At 30.9% G+C, this 21481-nt stretch overlaps 2 protein-coding genes across 3 annotated transcripts; one reads left to right on the forward strand and one right to left on the reverse strand.

Moving 5' to 3' along the window:
• Positions 1-8990: 8990 nt before the first annotated feature.
• Positions 8991-10419, reverse strand: LOC119670448 (uncharacterized protein DDB_G0286299). 2 transcript variants are annotated; one of them, XM_038080710.1, is made up of 3 exons: positions 10136-10419; positions 9923-10020; positions 8991-9845 (listed from the first exon to the last, which is right to left on the reverse strand). In XM_038080710.1, the coding sequence occupies exons 2-3, from the start codon at positions 9951-9953 to the stop codon at positions 9031-9033; spliced, it is 846 nt and encodes a 281-aa protein (XP_037936638.1). In that variant the 5' UTR covers positions 9954-10020; positions 10136-10419; the 3' UTR covers positions 8991-9030. The 2 variants fall into 2 exon arrangements, with proteins under 2 accessions (XP_037936638.1, XP_037936637.1); XM_038080709.1 differs by having other exon boundaries at positions 10112-10419.
• Positions 10420-20131: 9712 nt separating this feature from the next.
• Positions 20132-21067, forward strand: LOC119670451. The gene is made up of 2 exons (XM_038080712.1): positions 20132-20247; positions 20313-21067. Exons 1-2 carry the CDS (start codon positions 20217-20219, stop codon positions 21065-21067), a joined length of 786 nt encoding a protein of 261 aa, XP_037936640.1. The 5' UTR covers positions 20132-20216.
• The last annotated feature ends 414 nt before the right edge of the window (positions 21068-21481 follow it).

The raw sequence follows: 21481 nt of genomic DNA on the forward strand, positions 1-21481 counted from the left end.
TTTTAGTGTAACATTTCGGAAGTGAATTACAAAGCTACTGTACTCTACCAATGACGATACTCTTTTGAGAGACCCAAATTAGTAAGTATGTATCCTACTTCTTTATTAAAACTCTATTATGTAAACAGTTTTGATAATTTCTGACAAGATCTTCATTTAACGAAAACTATATAATATCTAAGATTACAGACTCATCTTAGATATGCAAGACTAAAAAGATCTCAGAGTAATAAAAAACTGCGCAATGTATCCATTTCATAACATTCCCATGGATCGCATTAAATAGATCCGTAGTTTCCATAGATGTTTAATAAATAAGAAACTTTTTAAACCAAAAGCAATTATTATAAATATTTTTAAGTAACTATAAAGAAGACCAGTAATATTTATTAAAAATAAACACATTCGAATACGTGGAATAGTCGAAGGACCCGTTATAATAATTTCAAAACTTTATATTTTCGTATTTATTGAGCCATGAATTAGCTTTTTTTCTCCACATGCATATTTATTCAACCTATTTGTCTGTCAATTCGTATGTCTGCCTGCCTGATTCCTTTCCCTAGTCTGCTTCCTCTCAGTCATCTGTTTAGCATTGTGTTTGTGTGCCAAGCACATAGGTTCTTTCTTTGCTATTCTCACTGTTCCTGCAATCTTCTACGATTGCATCTGCAAATCGTTTGCATTTAAATCGGCAGTGCCTTGACATCTGAAACGGTTGCAACCACACAAACAGCTAACGAGGACCGACCTGCCCGCCTAACCTGCAAGCAAGACTAAATTATTTTCATTTTTTATCTTTCGATTCCTTTTATTCACTTCAATCAGTAATTCACATCATTGAATGAATATTCCGCAAAACCAAGCACCGACTCCTTCGTCCTTTATCTCCCGAAGAAAAGGAGGAATAATAAAAATTCTTGCCAACAACTTTTAACAAGAAGATGAGTAAACTATTGATTCTATGGTAAAACAAGAAGGCGAATAAGATAAATGAACAATACTTGCTTCAGATATCGCCACCATTATCAGCCGCATTCAGTGTTCTCCTTTGTGTTCGACTTATACCGACATCAGTGCATCCTTAGCCGTCCTGTATTCAATGCTTGTTGAAGTGCGATTAAAATTATTCATTTTGCTGTGGAAATTCAATTTTACCAAAGTAAATATTAGCAAAAATTTATATTTGATATTTTATGTGCCATAAATTAAAATAAAATTTAAAATTTAACAAGAACATTTGTTAGTCATAAAAAAACACATTGAAAATACAAAATACAAAATGCTGAAATGTATAATTTTCCTCATATGGGCTATGGATGGGACATGCAAACTAAGGAATGCGTTCCATAAATTAAGGAGTTTCAAAATATTTGAAATACTGCAGAATCATTTGATAGGGAAATTAATAAATTACAAATGAATTTTTTATTGGAGTTTTAATTTTTATACTGTATGGCTATGTTTCTTCCGTGAATTAGAAATATTAGTTTGATTATAGAAGCTAGAATATGAAACTTCGACAAATGCAAACTTTATTCAAACCATTTTGAAAATGTTTTGTTAAAATTTAAAAAATTTTGTTAAATTTAAGAAATTATAACAGAGCAATAGGCAACCAGGGATTGAATAAGAGAGATGATGTTAAGCAGTGGCGGCATTAGGCGTCATCGATAGTGATTTCCACTCTTACATTATTCCTTTTTTCAAAGCATCTTCAAAGATATAAGAACAATATTACATTGTGACCACTGGAGAATTGTATAATCGAAATCCAATACGTATTTTACTATATATGTATTATTACAATGTAATACGAATTATGGCAAAAGTCCTTAATTACAATTAGACTTAGGTCTAATTAGGTCTGATAAAAATGGTACAGTATACAACTACTATACAACTAATTCCTGGACTTGTCCATATAATAACTGTTTTATCACTGCTACCACCACGTACTATTTACGAATACAGTAATCCCCCCTACAATGCGGTTTCATATTTCGCGATTTCAATCCCCCGTATAACACGGGTATTTCCCATATAACGCGTGGATTTGTATAGTTTATAATTAGCTTCGCGTACCTTTGCACATGTGTTTACGGAGTATACGGGAATATCCCTATAACACATTTTTCGAATGTTCGAAAGTAATTCCAGTCAGTTGACTTATTGACAATTTTAGTCGCCACGTTGTTAACAATAGGAGAGCCATATGTAGTAAGGTATATATCATTCCAACTAAATGATTTTTTACTACTAAATAGATTGCATAAATAAAATTTTTCTGGGTGTATCAAAATTGGAACTTTTATTGAATAGGATCGCCTTCTTCTTGACAAAACGCCTGATTAAGTGTTCTGATTTTGTTTAGTAATTTGTGGTCTACCTGGTGTAATTTTTGAAGGTGTTTTCCTATCCTAATGGCAATGCAGTGTTCTACCAAACTTACGGGTTGAGCCACTTATTGTATTAAGTTGTCAGTCCTGCGCTTAACTAGATAAGTCTGATATTAGTTTTAATTTAAAACATTTTACAATCAACAGTGTTTTAGCATTATAAATAGACCCAAAATATCAAAAGAAACATTAGGAATATATACACTCCCTTATATTATTGTGTTACTTTTAATGGAGTTTGAAGAAATATTTTATGCAATGCATAAATCATACAATGGTGGATATAAATATTTTGACATTAAAAAAATCTGTATACCAGTTACAGGTAAGTATATGAAGTTTTTCTCAGTGTAATCAATGTAATAACTAACAACTTTAAACCCCGATATCTAGAAAATTAACCGATATCAACATATAGCGTCATGAGAAGCATTGCTGAGAATAGAAAGCCTAACTTCAATCGATTCTTAAATCGTAGCGTAACAAAAATAGAAACCTTACCAAAAAACACATTTGTTATGAAAATGAAACTAACAAAGCCTATCCAGAAGCTGATAAAAGATGATTCTTAAAAAAAATATTTTTTACCCAACTTAGTTATCTTGGGTTATTCTTTGATTGTTCTATACAATCTTTTAAGCGGTTTAGGTTATCTCTAAAAGCATTTAAGATTGTGATAGTATTGATAGCCTTTCCCAATAGAGTTCTCTTTCTTTTTCCTCTGTCCTGTTTATAAGAATAGATAGAGTTACTTTACCTAGACCACAGAAAGGTTCTGGGCCTATCATTATTGAAGCCGCGCCTCTCCTTGCAACTTTGTCTATCACTTCATTGCCTTGGATACCAGCATGCCCGGAATCTATATTAAGTACACCTGATTGTTCCAGCCCAGTATGTTTAGCTTGGCAATGCTCTCCCATGCCAGTTTGGATGTCACCTTGTAGGATATGAGTGCCATTATAGCTGCCCGGCTGTCAGTCAGTATTGCAATTTTACGGTTCCGGTAGTTACGATCAAGGTTCAAACTGGCGCATCTATCTAGTGCATGTATTTCCGCTTAAAAGATGGTTACATTTCTTCCCAGTATCTTTTGCCTGTTCCATATACACCAGTTTCAACTCCCTCACTGGTGAAGATGTGATAAAGAATGATAGAATAATTAATCATTTCTGGAAAAGATGAAATGATGAATAAAATGATAACTTTAATTAATGATAATGATAAAAATATATGAAAAACGAAATTTTCTAAAAATTTTAAATAAAGTTTAATATAAAAATTTAACAAATCTACGCTCAACTTCAGCCTGACAACTCTTTTATCGTGATTCTTCACATAATTTTAGATTTGAAGAACAAAACTCCTTTGTACCGGAAATCTCACAACAAACCACTTTTTATACATTAACTCATTTTAGAGGTGATTAGACGTATATTTTTTTCTTTTAAATTTTATATTGATTTTTATTGAATCTTCTAAAAATCAACTTAGAACTAACAATAAATTTTCGCACCTAATCGCTGTATTAAAATATTTGAAAAAAGAAAAATAGATAATTAATTGTCCTTAGCCAAAGCTTCGTCCAATTTCGTTACCATGTCGGGCGTTATTCTTGAATAGCCGGGTTAATATAGTTTCTTTTGAGTCGCTGAGTACCAGCGCTTTGGGTAAGGTTGCTTGCAAGTAGATTTTGATGGTTCCTGAGTTTGATTTTGTACTTTTGTGTGTTGCTGATAATTACATATGTGACTTATAATATAATCTGTGACGTTTAATATAACAAAATTAAATATAACAAATCGGTTATAATAACAAATTTCAATTTCAATTAATTTTTTCATCACCAGGAAGATCTCCGAACCTTGTGATTATTTTTGAAAACACAAATTTTGTGTTTGTAACATCGAAAGATGCAGTCCGAAAATTCTGAATTCGCCACGTTTGGTTGTTGTCCATGCTAAAATTCAACGGCTACAGGATGTTTAAATAAATACAGAGAATAAAATTTATTTTTCAAAAATAATTATTTTATATGCCAAAAAAACATTTTGACTAATATTCTCATGAAAAATTATAATAAACGCTTTTTTTTAGTTCGAAAATCGAAACAAAAATAAAGAGTTCGAAGAGTGGTTCAAAATAAATCAAGTTCATTCTGTTATTTAAATTTTTTTAATTTTTTTCTTTGTTATATTAACTTGTCAAAAAACCATTTTAAGCAATATTGACTTTTATAAAATTCGCAAATTTATCCAAAGTGAATGCGGCAAAGCATAGATATTTTATTAGTTTGCATTAATTAATTAATTTTTTGCAGTCTCGCTTTGTTCCTAATCTCTTCGATGTGAAGAGGTCGTCTTTCTTCCACTGAATCACATTTGAGTGACTTCATTGTGACACAGTTCTGATTGGCGAACTCTTCATATAAATCGCGGGTTCTAACAAAACACTGCACAGTATTATTCAGAATATAAGATGCTGCGTTTTGCTATCGGATTAGGTGTGTACGGAGTGTTGAAAACGCGAAGACACTTCTTCATTTGAAGAATTGAAGAAGAAAGCAATATTTATATTTTAAATTTTCCACAAACTTAATAGAGTGAATTTACATTTCAGAAAAGTGTGTTTGTAAAAGAAAATAAATTAATATCAATATTGATATAGAAAGAGACTTTATTTGGATCGGAAAATATTTACATAAGTTTTTCTTTATATTTAGTGCATATAAATAAATTGACATATCAGAATATATAAGTTGCTTTAAAGATATGTGGAATTTAAATACCAAAAAAGAGTATAATAATTTTTCTTCTTAAAACCTGACCACTTAACTTAATAATCAAAATAATCTATTTACAAAAATAAAAGTATTAAAATCTCACTAAAATCTAGTCTACAAATCTTAAAAAATGTTTATTGGGTCTGTCTCAAAAATAGTGCTTGAAATATATATCTAGCGTCATTAGTGATCAATAGGTCTACGTGGGACTTATAGCCAACTAGATTAGCCTAATGTAACCTATTTATAAGAAGAAACAGTTAGATTAAACTGATTGATACCATCAATCATCGTACCATCAAACTGGTATGCATAGACTCGCGGGTCGTTAGCTGTACTAGTTAAAGGCATAGTTAGTATTTTAATAAGTATATCAAGGGAAACTTGTTGTATTTGGCAGCGGGTTTATTAGTAAATAAATAAATTCGGTAACCATTGGATTGTGTCATTGGACTATGTTAAGGATTTTGTAACACTATAAGTAAATTAATTATTCCTCAGTCCTGTTAGTACACCAATCAATACTACGCAGTCCTTTCAAAGAAAAACAGGTATAAAAGGTAGAAGTTTTCTCTTGAAGGCGTTGCATATAGTTTTGGTTACTTTATAGTTGTCAAGTTCTTCTAACTTGTCCTTCAGGTATTCCATTAGAGTGTGCCCCAAAACGTTCAATCCATATTGGATTAGCTTGTTAAAGGCAATGTGGTTATTTTTGGCAGTTATATACCTAGCTTTAGCGAACTTATCAGTAGTATCATATCGTAATACGCTTCTATGTCCAGGGATCCGAGAAAACATAGAACTTCTTTTCAACCCTCGGTGAAGTAATTAGTATATTCCATTAGAGCGCATTGCGGGAAGAATTGCTGTGGCTTGGCATTTACTTGGCGTATTGGTCCGGTGCATTTTGAACTGCAAATGTTTCCAATTAGAAAATGCTGCAGTAGTCCAGTAGCCGATATACCTGAAATTATTTTTCCACCATCCCTCTTGGATTAGTAAAATATTAGTGATAATGTACATCATCTCTCAGTATTATATATTATAATAGCGGTATATTTCTAATTGATGATTTAAAGAATATTTTCTATGTCAACAATTCCAAAATATATATTGACATTAACTTGTTTAGACAAACCATAATTATTACGATAGCGAAACTGTTTGAGATATATTCATCTCTTTCTGATTGAGTAAATGTACCATATTCAAACTCATAAGGCATATTTGCAATACATGATATTAGAAGAAAAAATATATATTAGTAATCGTATATCACAACTCACACGTGCAGATAATAATAAATTCAGTTATACAATACTATATATTATTGTTATAGGTTACATTATACCCCGGTTTAAATTTAAAACCCTGGTGTTAGTGATACCAACTTCAGAGTAGCAAAACAGTTTCGAAAATTGATTTAATCGATTTCAAAAATGTATTGATCTTAATGGAGAATACTTCGAAAAACAATAAAACCATTTTCACTGATTAACCAGCGTGTTTTTAGTGTTAGACAGGGCAACCCTTATATATATATATATATATATATATTTATATATATTTATATATATAAATTATGTATAATATTAGTATAACACAAAATACATTATTGATTACAACAGTCAGCAAGCAAGAATTTTACACAATACCAAATAAAGTCATTTCTAAAATCTTTTGGGGTTCATTATACTTTAAAAAGACATTTAAAAGAAATATTTTGGGAGATTATTAAATTATTCGCGGATTATGTATTTTTATTTAAAAAATGTAGGTATTTTTATTTTCGAAATATTCACTTATAAATACAATAATAATAACCAATATGATATAGAAATGTATGTTCTTTAATATTTATGTCATTAATGAAGATGTCTATAGAAGAGATCTCAGAATTTTGATTTTCTTTTATACAAACAATATTTCGGCCCTATATTGAACGAATGTTCATTTTAAAAACAAAAAAAAAACGGTGACCCAACAAAAAACCGCCACCGTCCTATGAAAATTACATCCAACTCTTCAATTTCACACCAAAAAATTTGTCATTACATCGCTGTAGCATAACACACCACTTGATCCAATACCACACCATAAATGTCTTTATATTGGACAGTTACTTGTTCAACATCGTCCCATATGTACCCCTTAACTACGCCCATGCATATACCATCGAAATTGCTCAAGAAGAGCATGCCTTTAATTTCTTTAAAATATATGCAAATTTTTAACTTTCTGCTTTCAATGTTTGGTATGTATTTATTCCCTGCATCTCGAATTTTATCTCTTCACTGACTAAACAATCGGGTTGAGATATGAATTGCGTCCAAGTAAATAAAAGTTAAAAGTGAACATACCAGAGTTTTATTAATTTGTATTTGATGTAGATACTATTTGATATATGATATACTATTTGATATACTTTGATATATGAAATTAACAACTATTCACAAAATGCATAGAAATTAAGAAACTTTTATGAAACAAATAAATAAACAAATAAAGAATATTTATATTAATTCAAGATTGAACTATGCGAAATAACTTTTTGCTTGTTTTTATTTCATCTTTTAATTGCAATATATATTAAATAATTACTATAGTAGTGCAACAATAATTTTTTTTTTCCAGTATTTTTGATACTAGCATTATCAACAACTACCTCCTTTCCCACAGAATTAGTCTCAAATAATGACATACAAAATTCGTCTTTAATAGTGGGTGAAACAGTGGTAACAGCGCAACTCGATTTAAAGCCTAATAGAGAGCAAAGTAGAAATAATCAAAAATTAAGCGATGATAACACACACTCGAATTTCCCTATCGAAGTGATGAAAAATATTACTGATGAAAATGCGAAAAGTAAACAAACTGTAGAGGATCTGGAAATCGACTACCCACAGCCCGAAGAAGAATACTTAGAAGGTGATGAAGATTTAGTAGCTGTTGATCATACAAAACAAGACGTGGTAAGTTAGGAAACATATATCTCATGCAGTCAGTAAGATTTTTTATATAGTACTATTTTCTTAGACACCAGAAATCATAAATACATCACCAAATAAGATTTATATCACCATACCAATCTACATAACTACATCACCGGGACTACCTTTAACATTGTCTGTGGGCGGTCATAATGTTCCAATATTGTCAAGCCCTTTGCGTAAGGCAATTTCAAAAAAGCAGCGGGCACCAACATCACAGTTTAACAGATTACTTAATAATAATAAGAGCCACAAGAAAACAACGAACTCGTATAATCCATTACGTCAAACGAATCGACATCGTAGCAACATACGTCAGAAATTACATGAACGACCGCTTCCAGAACTTCGTCCTTCTTACCGGAAATTACGATCTTATAACTTTTTTTTCAAATAAACTATAAAATTCATCAAATCTATTTTTTTTTTTTTAACAATCTATTTTGACTGAATTCCATAAACTATAGAATAAACATGATAGTTTGTTCCTTTCTCATTTTTACGAACACTGGTTCACTGGTTGGAAACTGAACATTGGTTCAGTAAATCCGCTCACGTATTACTTAATATCTATTATGTACAATTCAAAAATAGTAAGAAATTAACAAATAGTTAAGATTGTACTACACATATCCAATAAACGATGTTTTAAAAAAAAAATTATTACAAAGATAAAATTTTTTTGTTTTTAAGGCCTTAAAGTGATTAACGAAGAACTCAAAATGGTAGAAGAAAAATATTTGACTAATTGTAATATGTAAAACACCGAGGAATTGTTTTCAAAATTTTTAGTAATAAATAAATAAATAAAATAAGTTAGGGGTAAAGAAAAATTTTAACAAAAAACATTTAAAAAATAAATTTATACTGCTTTTTCCGTTACCACCCCAGCGGATGGAGTTTCAACAGGCTTTGGATCTGTTTCCTTGGTCGGTGGTGAGGATGACGGCTTCTCTTCATTTACTGCTACAGTATGTGGTTGTTCATCGATAACTGGTTTTACAGTGGATTGAGATTCCGGAGCTTTAATTGCGTCTTCTGCTGTTTCTTCAACTTCATTTTTCACTGTACTGGATTCTTCATCATCATCATCGTCGCCAATTACTTGTTCAATTGTTTGTTGCAGGAAATGTTCGAAGAGTTGGAAATAATGTAGTGCATTGGAGGCAACTTGTTCAGTTGGAAGCTCCGTTGTGACTTTTTTCAAAGCATCACGGATAAGTATTAAAACAGATGATTTACGAGAAGGTGGCGCAGGTGTTGTCGAAGTCGAAATATCCACTAATGCTGATTCCTCTTTAATCGTATTTTCCTCTAAAGTGGCTGAACTTTCTAACACACTATCGGCTTTAGTTTCCGTTTCATCATCGACTATATCCCTACGTCTTCTTCTAAACAAGTCATCGTCATCATCATCTTCTTCTTCGCTGTCTTCCAATGATTGCTCTTGCTGTTGTTGTTGCTGTACAATGTTTTGTTGTGCCTGCTCAGCATCATACTCCTCATCGTCTTCATCTGAATCTGCATCTTCTGGATCCTCAGGATCTTGCGCTGCTTGTCTTACTGCACGGGATGGGACAAAATTTCTACCATTTTTGCCAACCGTTAAATCATTCGATCTCTTACTAATTGAGGCAGCATTTAATAAACCGAAAAGGCATATTAACACAAAAATTGCTAAAATTTAGTACAAAACAATATTTACAAATCCAATTAGCACTTCACAATACTTTAATTTAAGCGACTTCACTCACCGATGGTATACGACGAAACGCGGCCACACATTTTACAGCTGCTCCAAGTTACTGAAAGGTTCGCGGCCTTTATGAGCAAATTTGACGAGTTTCGCTGCCTTTTTATAGCGTTCATAAATATGCGCAAACAAAAAATGAAAGTAAAAACAAAATTATTTCACATTTTTCTTTAATTTCAATATTTTATACTTTCTTATTCCGACAATTTCTTACAGATGGACGTGCACACAGAAACCAATACGCGATGGATGGATGTGCGCTGTGGTGGATAATACGGCTCCACAGAATTGAACAAAGAAGCTTTCAAGCCCAAATCTTAAAGAGCTTTTTCTTTAAACAAAGCAGGTCCCAAGCAAGCAAAGCAGAAAAAATCCATATTTCACACCAATTTTGCTCCACAAATATCGAATATCGGTCCGTGCCGGCTGAGATCTGCAATTGTTTTCTGTACGAAATACTTGAAATCGCAACGATATTTTTTTTCTTTTTTATTTAAATTAAAAAATGTCAAATTTATTTAAAATAATATTTAAATTTCAATTGTATGGAAACTTAATTAAAAAAATTTTTCTTTAACTATATATATATACATGAACTATATGAACAGTCGTAATAGTAAACAACTGACTTTTATCTGAATGCAGCATATCAGAAACCATTGTTATGGGAACAATAGTTATGGTTGTGCTCTTCATATCAATATATTTAATAATATAATAAATTTATTTTTATTTTTTATTTCATTAACATAAAGTATGTTTGAAGAATAAAAGAGTTCAATAATAAAACTTTTATTTTGAATTGTACTCAACAATACATTATCACACATATTAAATGTCTATATCTATACTATCTATATCCTATATCATTAAATAGGAGAGTAAAGGCTCACTGGTTTGAGGATATGCAAGGAAGTTGTGAATAGACACTAATGATATGTATTAACGTTAATTAAAATGGAAAATAATTTATTTTTATCTTTTGTTTTGTTTTATAGTTTAGTTTTAATTAGAACAAAGAGAAATTATTTAATTGGTATAAAGAAGTTATTCAAAGAATTAACAACGAAGAAGGATTATTTAATTAGAATGAATAAGTTATTCTTAAGTGAATAATTATTTAAAAAGAATATAAGACATTTAAAATTAACGCTTATGTTAAGACTACTGCGTTCTTTTCACCAAACCTATACTCGCTTGCAAATAAAACAGTATCTTAACTTTCAAAGAAAGTGGAAACACTGCATGTAGCATCTAATTGTTTCAAAATTTTTTTCAAAATCGATAAAAAAAGCGTTCAGCAACTGCTCAGCTCATAAGCAATGCAAAAATTTATATCTATTTAAAAAAATTATGTTCAGAAAGTATGACATGGAAACTTGGTAACACTTTATATGTTAAATAGCTAATTCAATAAAGTATCGAGTCTTATCAGCAAGCCATGATGGCTTAATTGTCGTTGCCTGATCATGATAAATTATTCCTTCAATTAACATAGTTGGCTAATTTAAAGGAAAATACAATTTACTCATACCACATATAATTAAATTTTTCGGGTCTTTGGATCGTTGGGACACCAATTGTAATAATTTATTGGACAACTATCTCAAACGCTTCTTAAATATCTTACTTATTCTACAACAATTTACTTATTTATTAAAACAAATATGGATTGTAATACAATAGCTATGTTCACGTTAATATCACATAATATAAATATATATTTTAATATTATTAATTAAAATCAATAGCATAGTCAGGAAGAAATATGACAACTGAAAAATCGTCGCTAATTTTGATAGAGCGACATATATAATCTGATCAACTTTTTAGTTTCCTAACTGACTAGAGACACTAACAAACATTTTTAGTGGAACAGCAGTATCAAATATTTTACTAATGTTTTGTATAAAGGGTTAGATGATTGAAATGTTACCAACTACATACAGGTATATCTGTCAAACTGATATTGCCAACTACGTAAAATTCATTCAAATGACAGCTGTTTATATTTTTTACAAGTAATCACAAGCACTTGCGTCTAAGTTTTATGGAACAAAATTTAATCGAAATGGAATTTAAATGTAATAGTATGATTGTATTATATTTGGCTAGAAAATCACAACCAGCTATTATTCTTAACTCAGACACCTCCAAGAGAATAGAATGTTTATGTATCGTAACATAAATAGTTATAATAGTAGAGGCAGCGTTGCCAAACACTATGGTAGTGGATGAAATATAAACAGCAACGTCAGATGAAATGGTTCGGAAAGTGTAGGCTCGACATAAACTAGCCTCAAACGCAGTGCCGAAATTTTTAAACTTTGAATGGCCATCCGAAGTAATTTTCCATCTCGAGTAATGCTATGCGCAGCTGTGACCGTCAAAGTTGCTTTACATTTCGGTCATGAATCATGGACATTCCAACAAATCTCTTCACATTCTCATAAACCTAGTGTAAACTGAGAATGGTTGAAAAATCCGTTTCCACACTTAATTTCGGCCATACAATGGCTTTCGACAGTTACAAACCCAATGAACTATACCATCTGGGCCATTTTGGAGAGCAAGGTGGGGAGACTAAAAAATGTGCCAGTTTGGATGCGCTGAAGAAAGCCATTGTTCAGGAATGAGCCAAAATACCGGAAGATCACATTCGTGAAGCATGCAATTCATTTTTTAACTGTGTGAAGGCCATAGTTAAGGCAAAAGTTGCCCATACCGAGCTGGAGTAAAAGAATTCTTAAATTTTGATTATTTCCACAAAATTTTGTAATTTAAATCAATAAAAAATTATTTCAAACCAGAAAAATATAGTCGCTTGAATAGGCAACACTTCAATCGTTGAAACCCTGTGGTATATAACATACAATTTAAACTTTTTAATATAAAACTTTTAAAATGAAGTAATATATGGCATCAGCCATGCTTATATATATTAAGCATATACCATATATTCTATTAAACGTGTAGTTGTCTTTCATTTAAGATTAGAATATATGGGTTTTATGAGCAATGTTCATTTAATTTTACTTGTAATTGCTTCCCATATCTTTCACTGATCCAAGGAAAAATCATACTTCGGTATAAGGCATCAAAGATCTGTATCAGTCTATATGAAGACTGCACCTTTCTTATTGTCATAAATTAAATATTAAAAAATAATTCATTATCAATTTTAAAAACAATTAAAAAAAAATTAAACTAGAGTCTAATAAGTTATTAATTTAGTAACTACTAATAAAAATAAAATATTTTGTACTCCCATTTTTAATGAAATTCTTGTGTACTTGAAGAATATTAGCACATGTTATTATTATTTTTATGTTAATATATATATTATATATACTAAAATATATTATAAAAAATATTGAAAAATTCCAAACGAGTCTGGAATTCAATTAAAACTTAAAATATTTGCAAACAGTTACACTTAGCTTAACTATATCTTAAACTTAACCACGTCCTCTGTAAAAAAATAAGAGCAGCATTTAATGATTTTACTCACAAGCCAGAGAGCTAATACCCTATATGCAGACTTTTCCTAAAAATTTTGTAAATATTTCATATCTTGATCTCTCACTCCATGAAAAACTTCATAGATCTTAGACCTATTATCTATCGCAATTATCAGCAGCAAATTTTAGGTTTCTTTGAAGTTATTTAATAAAATTTGGATTTGGTTAGTGATCCTTACACACTGCTAATGGATGCACATGGACGCTATTGGACATGTTAAAAATGTATTCTGGTACTAAATAGTGCACATGTGGCAGAAGTATGGAAGTTGTGTGAATATATTATTTAAATATTTTTTTTCTCATTTAGAATCAAGACATTATAAACTAATAAATACATAATATTTAAAAATCATAACTCATATATTACAGTTGAGTAACTTTGAAGAGATCCAACTACTTCAAGTCATCACAATTTGGTAACGACAAATACAAAAGATTTTAATTAAATATAACTTTTGCAAAATACTTGTTCATATATAGCGATTTTTAATAAGCAAAAGCATTTATACAGCAAGAAATAACAATAAACACCCTACGCACATTACATATTAGAACATAAAATTGTGTGTTAGTCTAGTTTTAAACTAAATCAGTTTAATCACTATAAATAATTTTTAGTGCTGTTTTGTTTTGTTTGTAAGGTGTCTGCATTCGGTCTTGGCCAACTTTTAATTTTTGCTACTCGTATCAGAAGTTTCTTTATTGTTACCAACTTTCTTTTAAACTTTTGAAACTAAATCAACTTTCTTCATTAACGTTTGGAGTTTTATCGATGCATTTGAATATTAATTTTTTCATTTATTTATTTTTGTTTTTTTTGTTTTGTTTGGCTTAAATAATATTCAATAGCAAAAAACACATTAAAACGTTAATAAACAAACAGAAGAATAGATACAAAGGCATCACATCTATCTCAGTTTCAGCCAAAAGTGTATTCACCTCTTACGACAGCATGAGTCATGAATAATTTATATGCAAACAAGACCAAACTCAAGTCCGAAAAGGTTTCGATACATTTCATCTTCTCATTTGTGTAATTATTGTATCTTGAATCTTGACGATATCTTTGACACCACAACAGCAGCCAGCATAACTGACCAGTAAATGCGTAGATTTTTTTTTTTGTTATAATTGAATAAGTTTTTGAATGTTTATATAATCTACTTACCCAATTGTGAGTATCTTAAAGCTTCAATTTTCTTGCTAAGAAAATATTTGCCAACGACGATGCCAACGAAACGACTAATGCTACACATACGAGTAATAAATAATTTCAATAGGAAATATAGAAAAAAAATGTATATAAAGATTTATTTATACCTAATACTGAAATCATTTTTAATTAATTAATCCATTGATTTGATTTTCATCTGAGCTTATTTTCATCACTTAGGAAAGAATCTAAACAGTTGAAATTTTAAATCCAACGATTACGGAAAAGATATTAGTGTTGGAAACATCCAACTTCACGTTTTATCTGAGGCTGTAATGGCCTGTAACGTTCCAATGGCCAATGATTTGATCCAATAATCGAATCTTATTTGATATTCCTTTTCCTTGGATAAGAAATTGTTATGCTTGACATAAGCATACACTCTTAGGCCAATGGTCTACAAATTTTTTTCCTTCCCAATTCTTTCAAGACCATTTCCAAGCATTTTCAAAAAATTTTTAGGAAAATTGACAATAATTTTTAAAATTTGAAAAACTGTATCAGTATTTAATAATCTTCTTCCTCAGTTCAGATAAATACCATCACAAATGTATACACTATTTTCTCTTCTAAATTTTATCAACGTTTCATTATTCATGTTCACATATTATTCATATTTAACTATACACTTTTAATTGTTTCCGGATATTGCAGTCCTTTTAGTAGTTCCATGTTCTGACAACATGTGTTTTAGCTGCCACAAACGCTTAATGCACAAACAGAGCTCCATAATTTTGTATCACAGATTCCGATTCTGAACTTTGATTCTACCAAAGTTGTTAAAACTAACACATCAATCGGCTATCTAGATAAATGACTAAGTATTTTACTTTGCTGAATTATGGAATAAAAAAATTATTTATTTTAATTGTTGTATTCAAGTTATTTTTTCCTCAGGGACATCAACATTGATCCCATCAAAAAATACATAAAGGATAGAGCCCTGAAATTATTTGCCATATCTGACAGACTTACCAGCACAGCGTTATCAAATCTCAAAATGGTTATGGGCTCCTCGGGGAGGTATGCAGATATGAGGTCAATTATTGCTTAGTCTGATGAAGTGATAAACAATAATCTAGTCAAGGTGTAGAGAGGGGTTTTGAAGAAACCTCGAATTAAAAAAGAGTATAAGTGCTTAAGTGCACTGGCTCAAAACAGCTTCAACATAATAATCAAGTTATTTTTAGAAAAACGGATGTTATTTGATGAGCTTTCGTTCCTTAAACAATAAAACTCCACTTAAGTAGCCTAACTACTAGAAAAGTTTAACGTGTGATGAGAAGTCTTAAGATGCTAGATGCCACGATCTCAATGACATCTTCCCAAGCATTGACAAGGACACACAAAAACGCTTCACTAGATCACTTTGCAATCAAGTTTTCTTTTCACAAAAGTATTTTATTAAATTTTAAATTTAGGGTTTATTAAAAATAATTGTTAAAGCTTTATGTTATATGGCAGGGAGGCAGGCTCAAGGCAAAAATTATCAAATGCCTACATTATGCCCCAAAATAGTGGTAGTTATTGTTCTCGAATGCTGAATGAATTTGTTACCGACTCTGAATATTTATCTCTACTATTGTTTATTTTCTTTTTAAATCCCAATTAGTTATCTGGAATGACATTACAACAACTTATAATTGACGAGTTCATTGATATTCGAAGTTTTTTTAATTCTTTCAAAGATTTCAACTTAGCACAATAGTCATTATAATCATTATAATCATCTTTATCTTAGACACTTTCCATTATTTCGGATAATATAGAAGCGAGAAAATGCTGTTCAATATATTGACTATCAACTATATTGATTCATCCGACAATTGTTTGAGTTATCCCACAATTTTATGATATCCTGACCTTTTTCGTAATTGTCTTAGTAAATCCTTACTTAAATTTATAGGGACTCACCATTAGAGAATCATTGCCTGTTATAATAATAACGAAATTGGGTTAAAAACGCTGCTTGTATATTTAGCTGAAAAACCCTCTTAGGTGAGCTAAATTTTTTTCACATCAAATATTTAAAAGATTTTCAAGATAAACAATATATAGGTAAATTAAACTTATCACAAACCGAATATGCTTTTCAAATAAGGTCTACCATTCCGAATTAAGGAAAATATTTAGTTCTACAAAATTTATATTAATAAAAAAAAATATATTTATTAGAAATATAAATTATTGTTATTCACAATAATATAAGAAGTCAACCAAAAAGTGTACATGGCCTGTTTAAAAGCCTATTTCGTAGTAATCGCAGGGCATGAACAAATAAGATGATCGATTCAATTGCTAAAAGAGACAAAAAACTAAATATAACATGTGATATTCTGAATAATAAACAATTTCAGAGTACTCAAATCTATAAAATCTAAAGTTTTGTATTTTCAAAGAAGTATATATGAGTTGTTCAAGCCTATCCTTAAGCATACATAGTTCACCACCGACGCATATATTCTTAAACCTGGTATACTCTTTCAGGTATTATTTATCGGTTAACAGTTTGTCATATAGTGATCTTTGAATTACTTTCTACATACGGTCAAAATCGTCGAATTATTGTATTATTTAATTTTGGATCTAAACTGAAAATGAATTCTTCAAATGTCTGACACAAGAATAATGTAAAAATTATATAGTCACGATGATAAAAAATATTTAAGAACATGACAAGTTTTGCTGGCGACAATTTTAATTTAGAAGCAGGTAATTAATGATTATACTAGATCTAGTATTAGCGCGCCACTTCTTTAAAGTATTGAAGCTAAAGCAACTAATCAACTTTAACAAAAAAGTGATTAAGTTATGGTGATTAAATGCTATTAAATAGTATGTAAATTAGATCCATAATTATTTAATTTTGACTTGTCTATTTTATTGTTTTCTCAGCTATAGGTCCTATTAAACCTGACCTGTACCCGAAAGAATAAAAATAAAATCTTGTTTTATAAGAACAGTGATTTGACAATTTCCCTTACTTTAGCACAGCTAATGCTCTTATTTATGACAAGTATTAACCTCTATTTTGTCCTGAAAAAATATTGCAATTCTATTTACTATTCATATATTTATTCATCATCATTGGCAGAATTTAAAAGTGGCAGTATCGGTTTGCCTCCCGAATACCAACCACCATTATTATGATTATAACCACCATCATATGAACGACCAGGTGGACCTTGCGGACCAGGCGGTCCAGGACGTCCTTGTGGCCCTGGTCGACCTTCAGGTCCGGTTCTTCCCATAGGGCCAGTAAGTCCAGGAGAACCACGTAGACCAGGCGGACCGGGTGGTCCAGGCGGTCCTGGTGGTCCGACAACAGTAATAGGCACAAACGCAGTCGGTCGCATGCTTAGTTCCTCTTTTTGAGAAGCTTCAACTGGTAATTTAGGCGGATAACTGCCTATGTTTAGTCCGGCGTTTCCATTCCAGTTGATGCCGAATTGTAATCGATCCGTCACAGGCCAACGGGCAGCTTGCCAATAAGGGAAATTTGTTTCTGATTCACTAACTAATCTGTTATCGATAACTGGACTACCATACACAGGATAACTTATTTGAGGCAACATATATTTTATATTATTCGCATTTGGCATTGCATAAGAATTTGTATACAAATATTCCGGTACCTTGCGGCTGTCCTTTTCGCGTTCAGGCACTTCTTCACTTGCGTCATTTTCAGTCTGTGGCTCTAATTGCTTATCTTCTTTGGTACTCTCCAACTCAGCATTGCTACTTCGAGCTATGCCCAGCATTCGTACTTTTGTTGCGTTAGCAGCTAGAACAAGTGCAGTTAGTGTTATTACTGAAATATAAAAAGGAAAATATCTATAACTTGAGCTTCTACAATCATTTCCTGATCTTACCGCTTAGTTTGATCCGTACTGTCATTTTGAACTGAGTTTAAATCTTCGCAGTCAATTTCCTTTTATAAGAATTTCAATCCAGCGTTAAGATATAAAAATTGTTTTAAACTGAATATAATTTAGGTTAGCAGATTGAGTTTCGGAAGATAAGAATAGTTTTATTAGAAATTGAAATAAAATTTTAATTATGTTACATATTTTTCCCTTGTGGTTTGATCAATCTTGAGTGTTTTAGCGAAGTAATCCATTAATTTGTGATGCATAACAGTTTTATCATGGCATCAAAAAAATCGTAAATACTGTAGATCTTTTATGACTGATAGACGTTTTCTTCGAAAATGTGAAATATATAAATCACTCAAAGCTCGACATATAGCGTAGCGGATTCAATTAATTTAAGAAAATAGATTTGAATAAAATCGAATGAATTCATTCCAAATATTCTAGTTGGAGTGTTCAAATTAACAAAGAAAGTTTTTCAATAATATTTTGAATTTAAAACTGATGATGAGTAATAAAACCCGAAAGGATTTCAAATTTATAATACGGGATGAAATTTGGAAAATCATTTTTATAATAATGATTGTCCTCTCTTTATTTTTTTAGTATTCATTGTAATTGAGTTTATGGAACAAAGATGTTAGTATCTAGAACAATTCTGTATGAATTTGGAGTTAACTTCAGAAGGATATATAAAAACCTACGACTATTGTGTATAACCATATTTAATATTATTCCCAATCAGCACTGACAAATCACAGATTTGAATTTATGTAGGTGAATTTAACTTTTCATTTTTTGGAAATATTTTATAAATTCTGTTCATGGCAGGCGTGATATATAATAACTTAGAGTTACTGTTTTGATTTTTCCCCTTTTCCATTTTTTATTTTAATTTTGATTGTTATTATATATGCAGACTCTAATCACAAAGATATGGCACTAAGTATAATAGAATAATATTTTGTATTCACACTTTGTGAATACACTAAATATGTGAAGTTCAATCCAAAGATGAATCGCGAAAGAGTTTTGAATTTTTCATATCAATAATAAGACTGACTAAGACTAATTAAATTCCTTTATTATTATCATTATTATCATTAAGCTTGCACTTTCCCTTGGGCGAATAAAACTTCTTAATAAGAAATTTAAACATTCAAATCTAAAACGAAACAAGAAACTTTGTGAGTCTTGACATTGTAAACAAGTTATAAAGTAAAGCTTTAATCGAGCCAACATCTATCTAATGTGAGTGGTACTTTTTTCTCCAAAAGGAACTAAAAGAACAAAAACAAATTAGCGTGCACTAAGTGACCCAATTATAAACCGGCTCACACATCTCAGACTCATTCTGTTTAGTGAACTTATTTAGAAGCGTCACCTTCGATAGCCGAGAAGCTGCAAACTGGAAACGCACTCAAATTTCACCAAACTCTTCGTGAATGTGCCCGCAATATCGCAGAGTTCTCGATTAAAAAGGTAAACACACTCAAGATCAGCGACTTGAAGCCAGAAAACTTACTTGCCGCGCTCGCATTCGCGAACATATGCCGCATTTAATATGCATACTTAAGAAGAATACAATTTTACTGGACCTCAGTCACAGAGCAGAAGCACATCGATGCTGAGATACGAATTTCAAGATAAAAGATTACAAATTCTCATAATAAATTTTTACACAAAATGAAATTACAGGCACTAATTTTTTTGTTTGGTATTTAAATCTTTCATCTTCTCAAGACAATATTTGAGAAAACTAACAATACTTAATTTTTCCAGTTACCATTCTGCTGCTCACAAGCAACACTGAAGCTAAGAAGAAAAAGAAAAACAAATCTGATTCATCCACAAAAACAAAAACCAAGACAAAATGGTCAAGTTCAACAGACATGGGTGCGAGTGGCTTGAACTCAATGGTTGCGACTGAGGAACATGGCTACTATGTCAAAAGGACGTACCTTCCAAGTGATGGAAAACATGCGAACTCATTAGCGCTACAAAGTCCACCATATCTCGGAATACCAATTGCATGGTTTAGTTGCGAAGGTGATGATTGCATTAAAGGTAACACGGGCATAATAAATGGAATGACCAATGCCTTCAGTGAAGGTTTCCTATGTGACGATGATTGTGTTGAACCTTACGAACCTATATGTGGCAAAACTCAAAACGAAGTCGCTGTGTTCTACAACAAATGTAAGCTGAACGTGGCCAAGTGCCGCACGCATGGTCTTTGGTCAGACATTAGCTATGATGAGTGCAAAAAATCATACTCAAAGGAAATGGAATACGCTGAGAAGAAGTTTAAATCGTCGCCATATTTTAAAGGACAAAAACCTATGAAGGAAGTGAGTGAAATTGCAGATAAAAGTGAACAACCCAACAAAGTTTTGGTTTCCACCACAGAAACTCTGGAAAAAGTTACCGAAAAATTATCGGAAATAAAAGAAAATGTAAATCACAATAACGAAACCAATGAAGTGGAAGTCTCTACAGTGCCAAATTCACTGGAAAAAAAGAAAACATCAAATTGAATTATTTAGTAAAAAAATTAAACAAATGAATGAAAAAATAGTTTTGTTAATTAATAAACAAAAAATAAGAATAAATTAATTTATAAGATTTTACAAAAATCAGTGTTTTTATTGAAAGTTTTTACCCTTTTAGTGACTTAACCCAGTGAAAATGATACCCGATGATACCAGATAATTAAATAAAACAAATGATAAAGTATGATAAACAAATGATAAATAGAGAATTTTTCGACAAATAACATATATTCACACTTGAAAGATGTGTAGACTAAATCTACCCTATAATGATATTTGTCTGGGTTGTAATTTTGCGGAGGAAGAGGCAAATGTACTCTCTCTTAACTGTCAGTGTCGATTGGCTAGAAGTTTCAAAATCTTCAGGGGCCCCCTTCTTGCCGATCTCACAGAACATAA

Source organism: Teleopsis dalmanni, chromosome 1 (assembly GCF_002237135.1).
Source record: "Teleopsis dalmanni isolate 2A chromosome 1, ASM223713v2, whole genome shotgun sequence".
Lineage (NCBI taxonomy): Eukaryota > Metazoa > Arthropoda > Insecta > Diptera > Diopsidae > Teleopsis > Teleopsis dalmanni.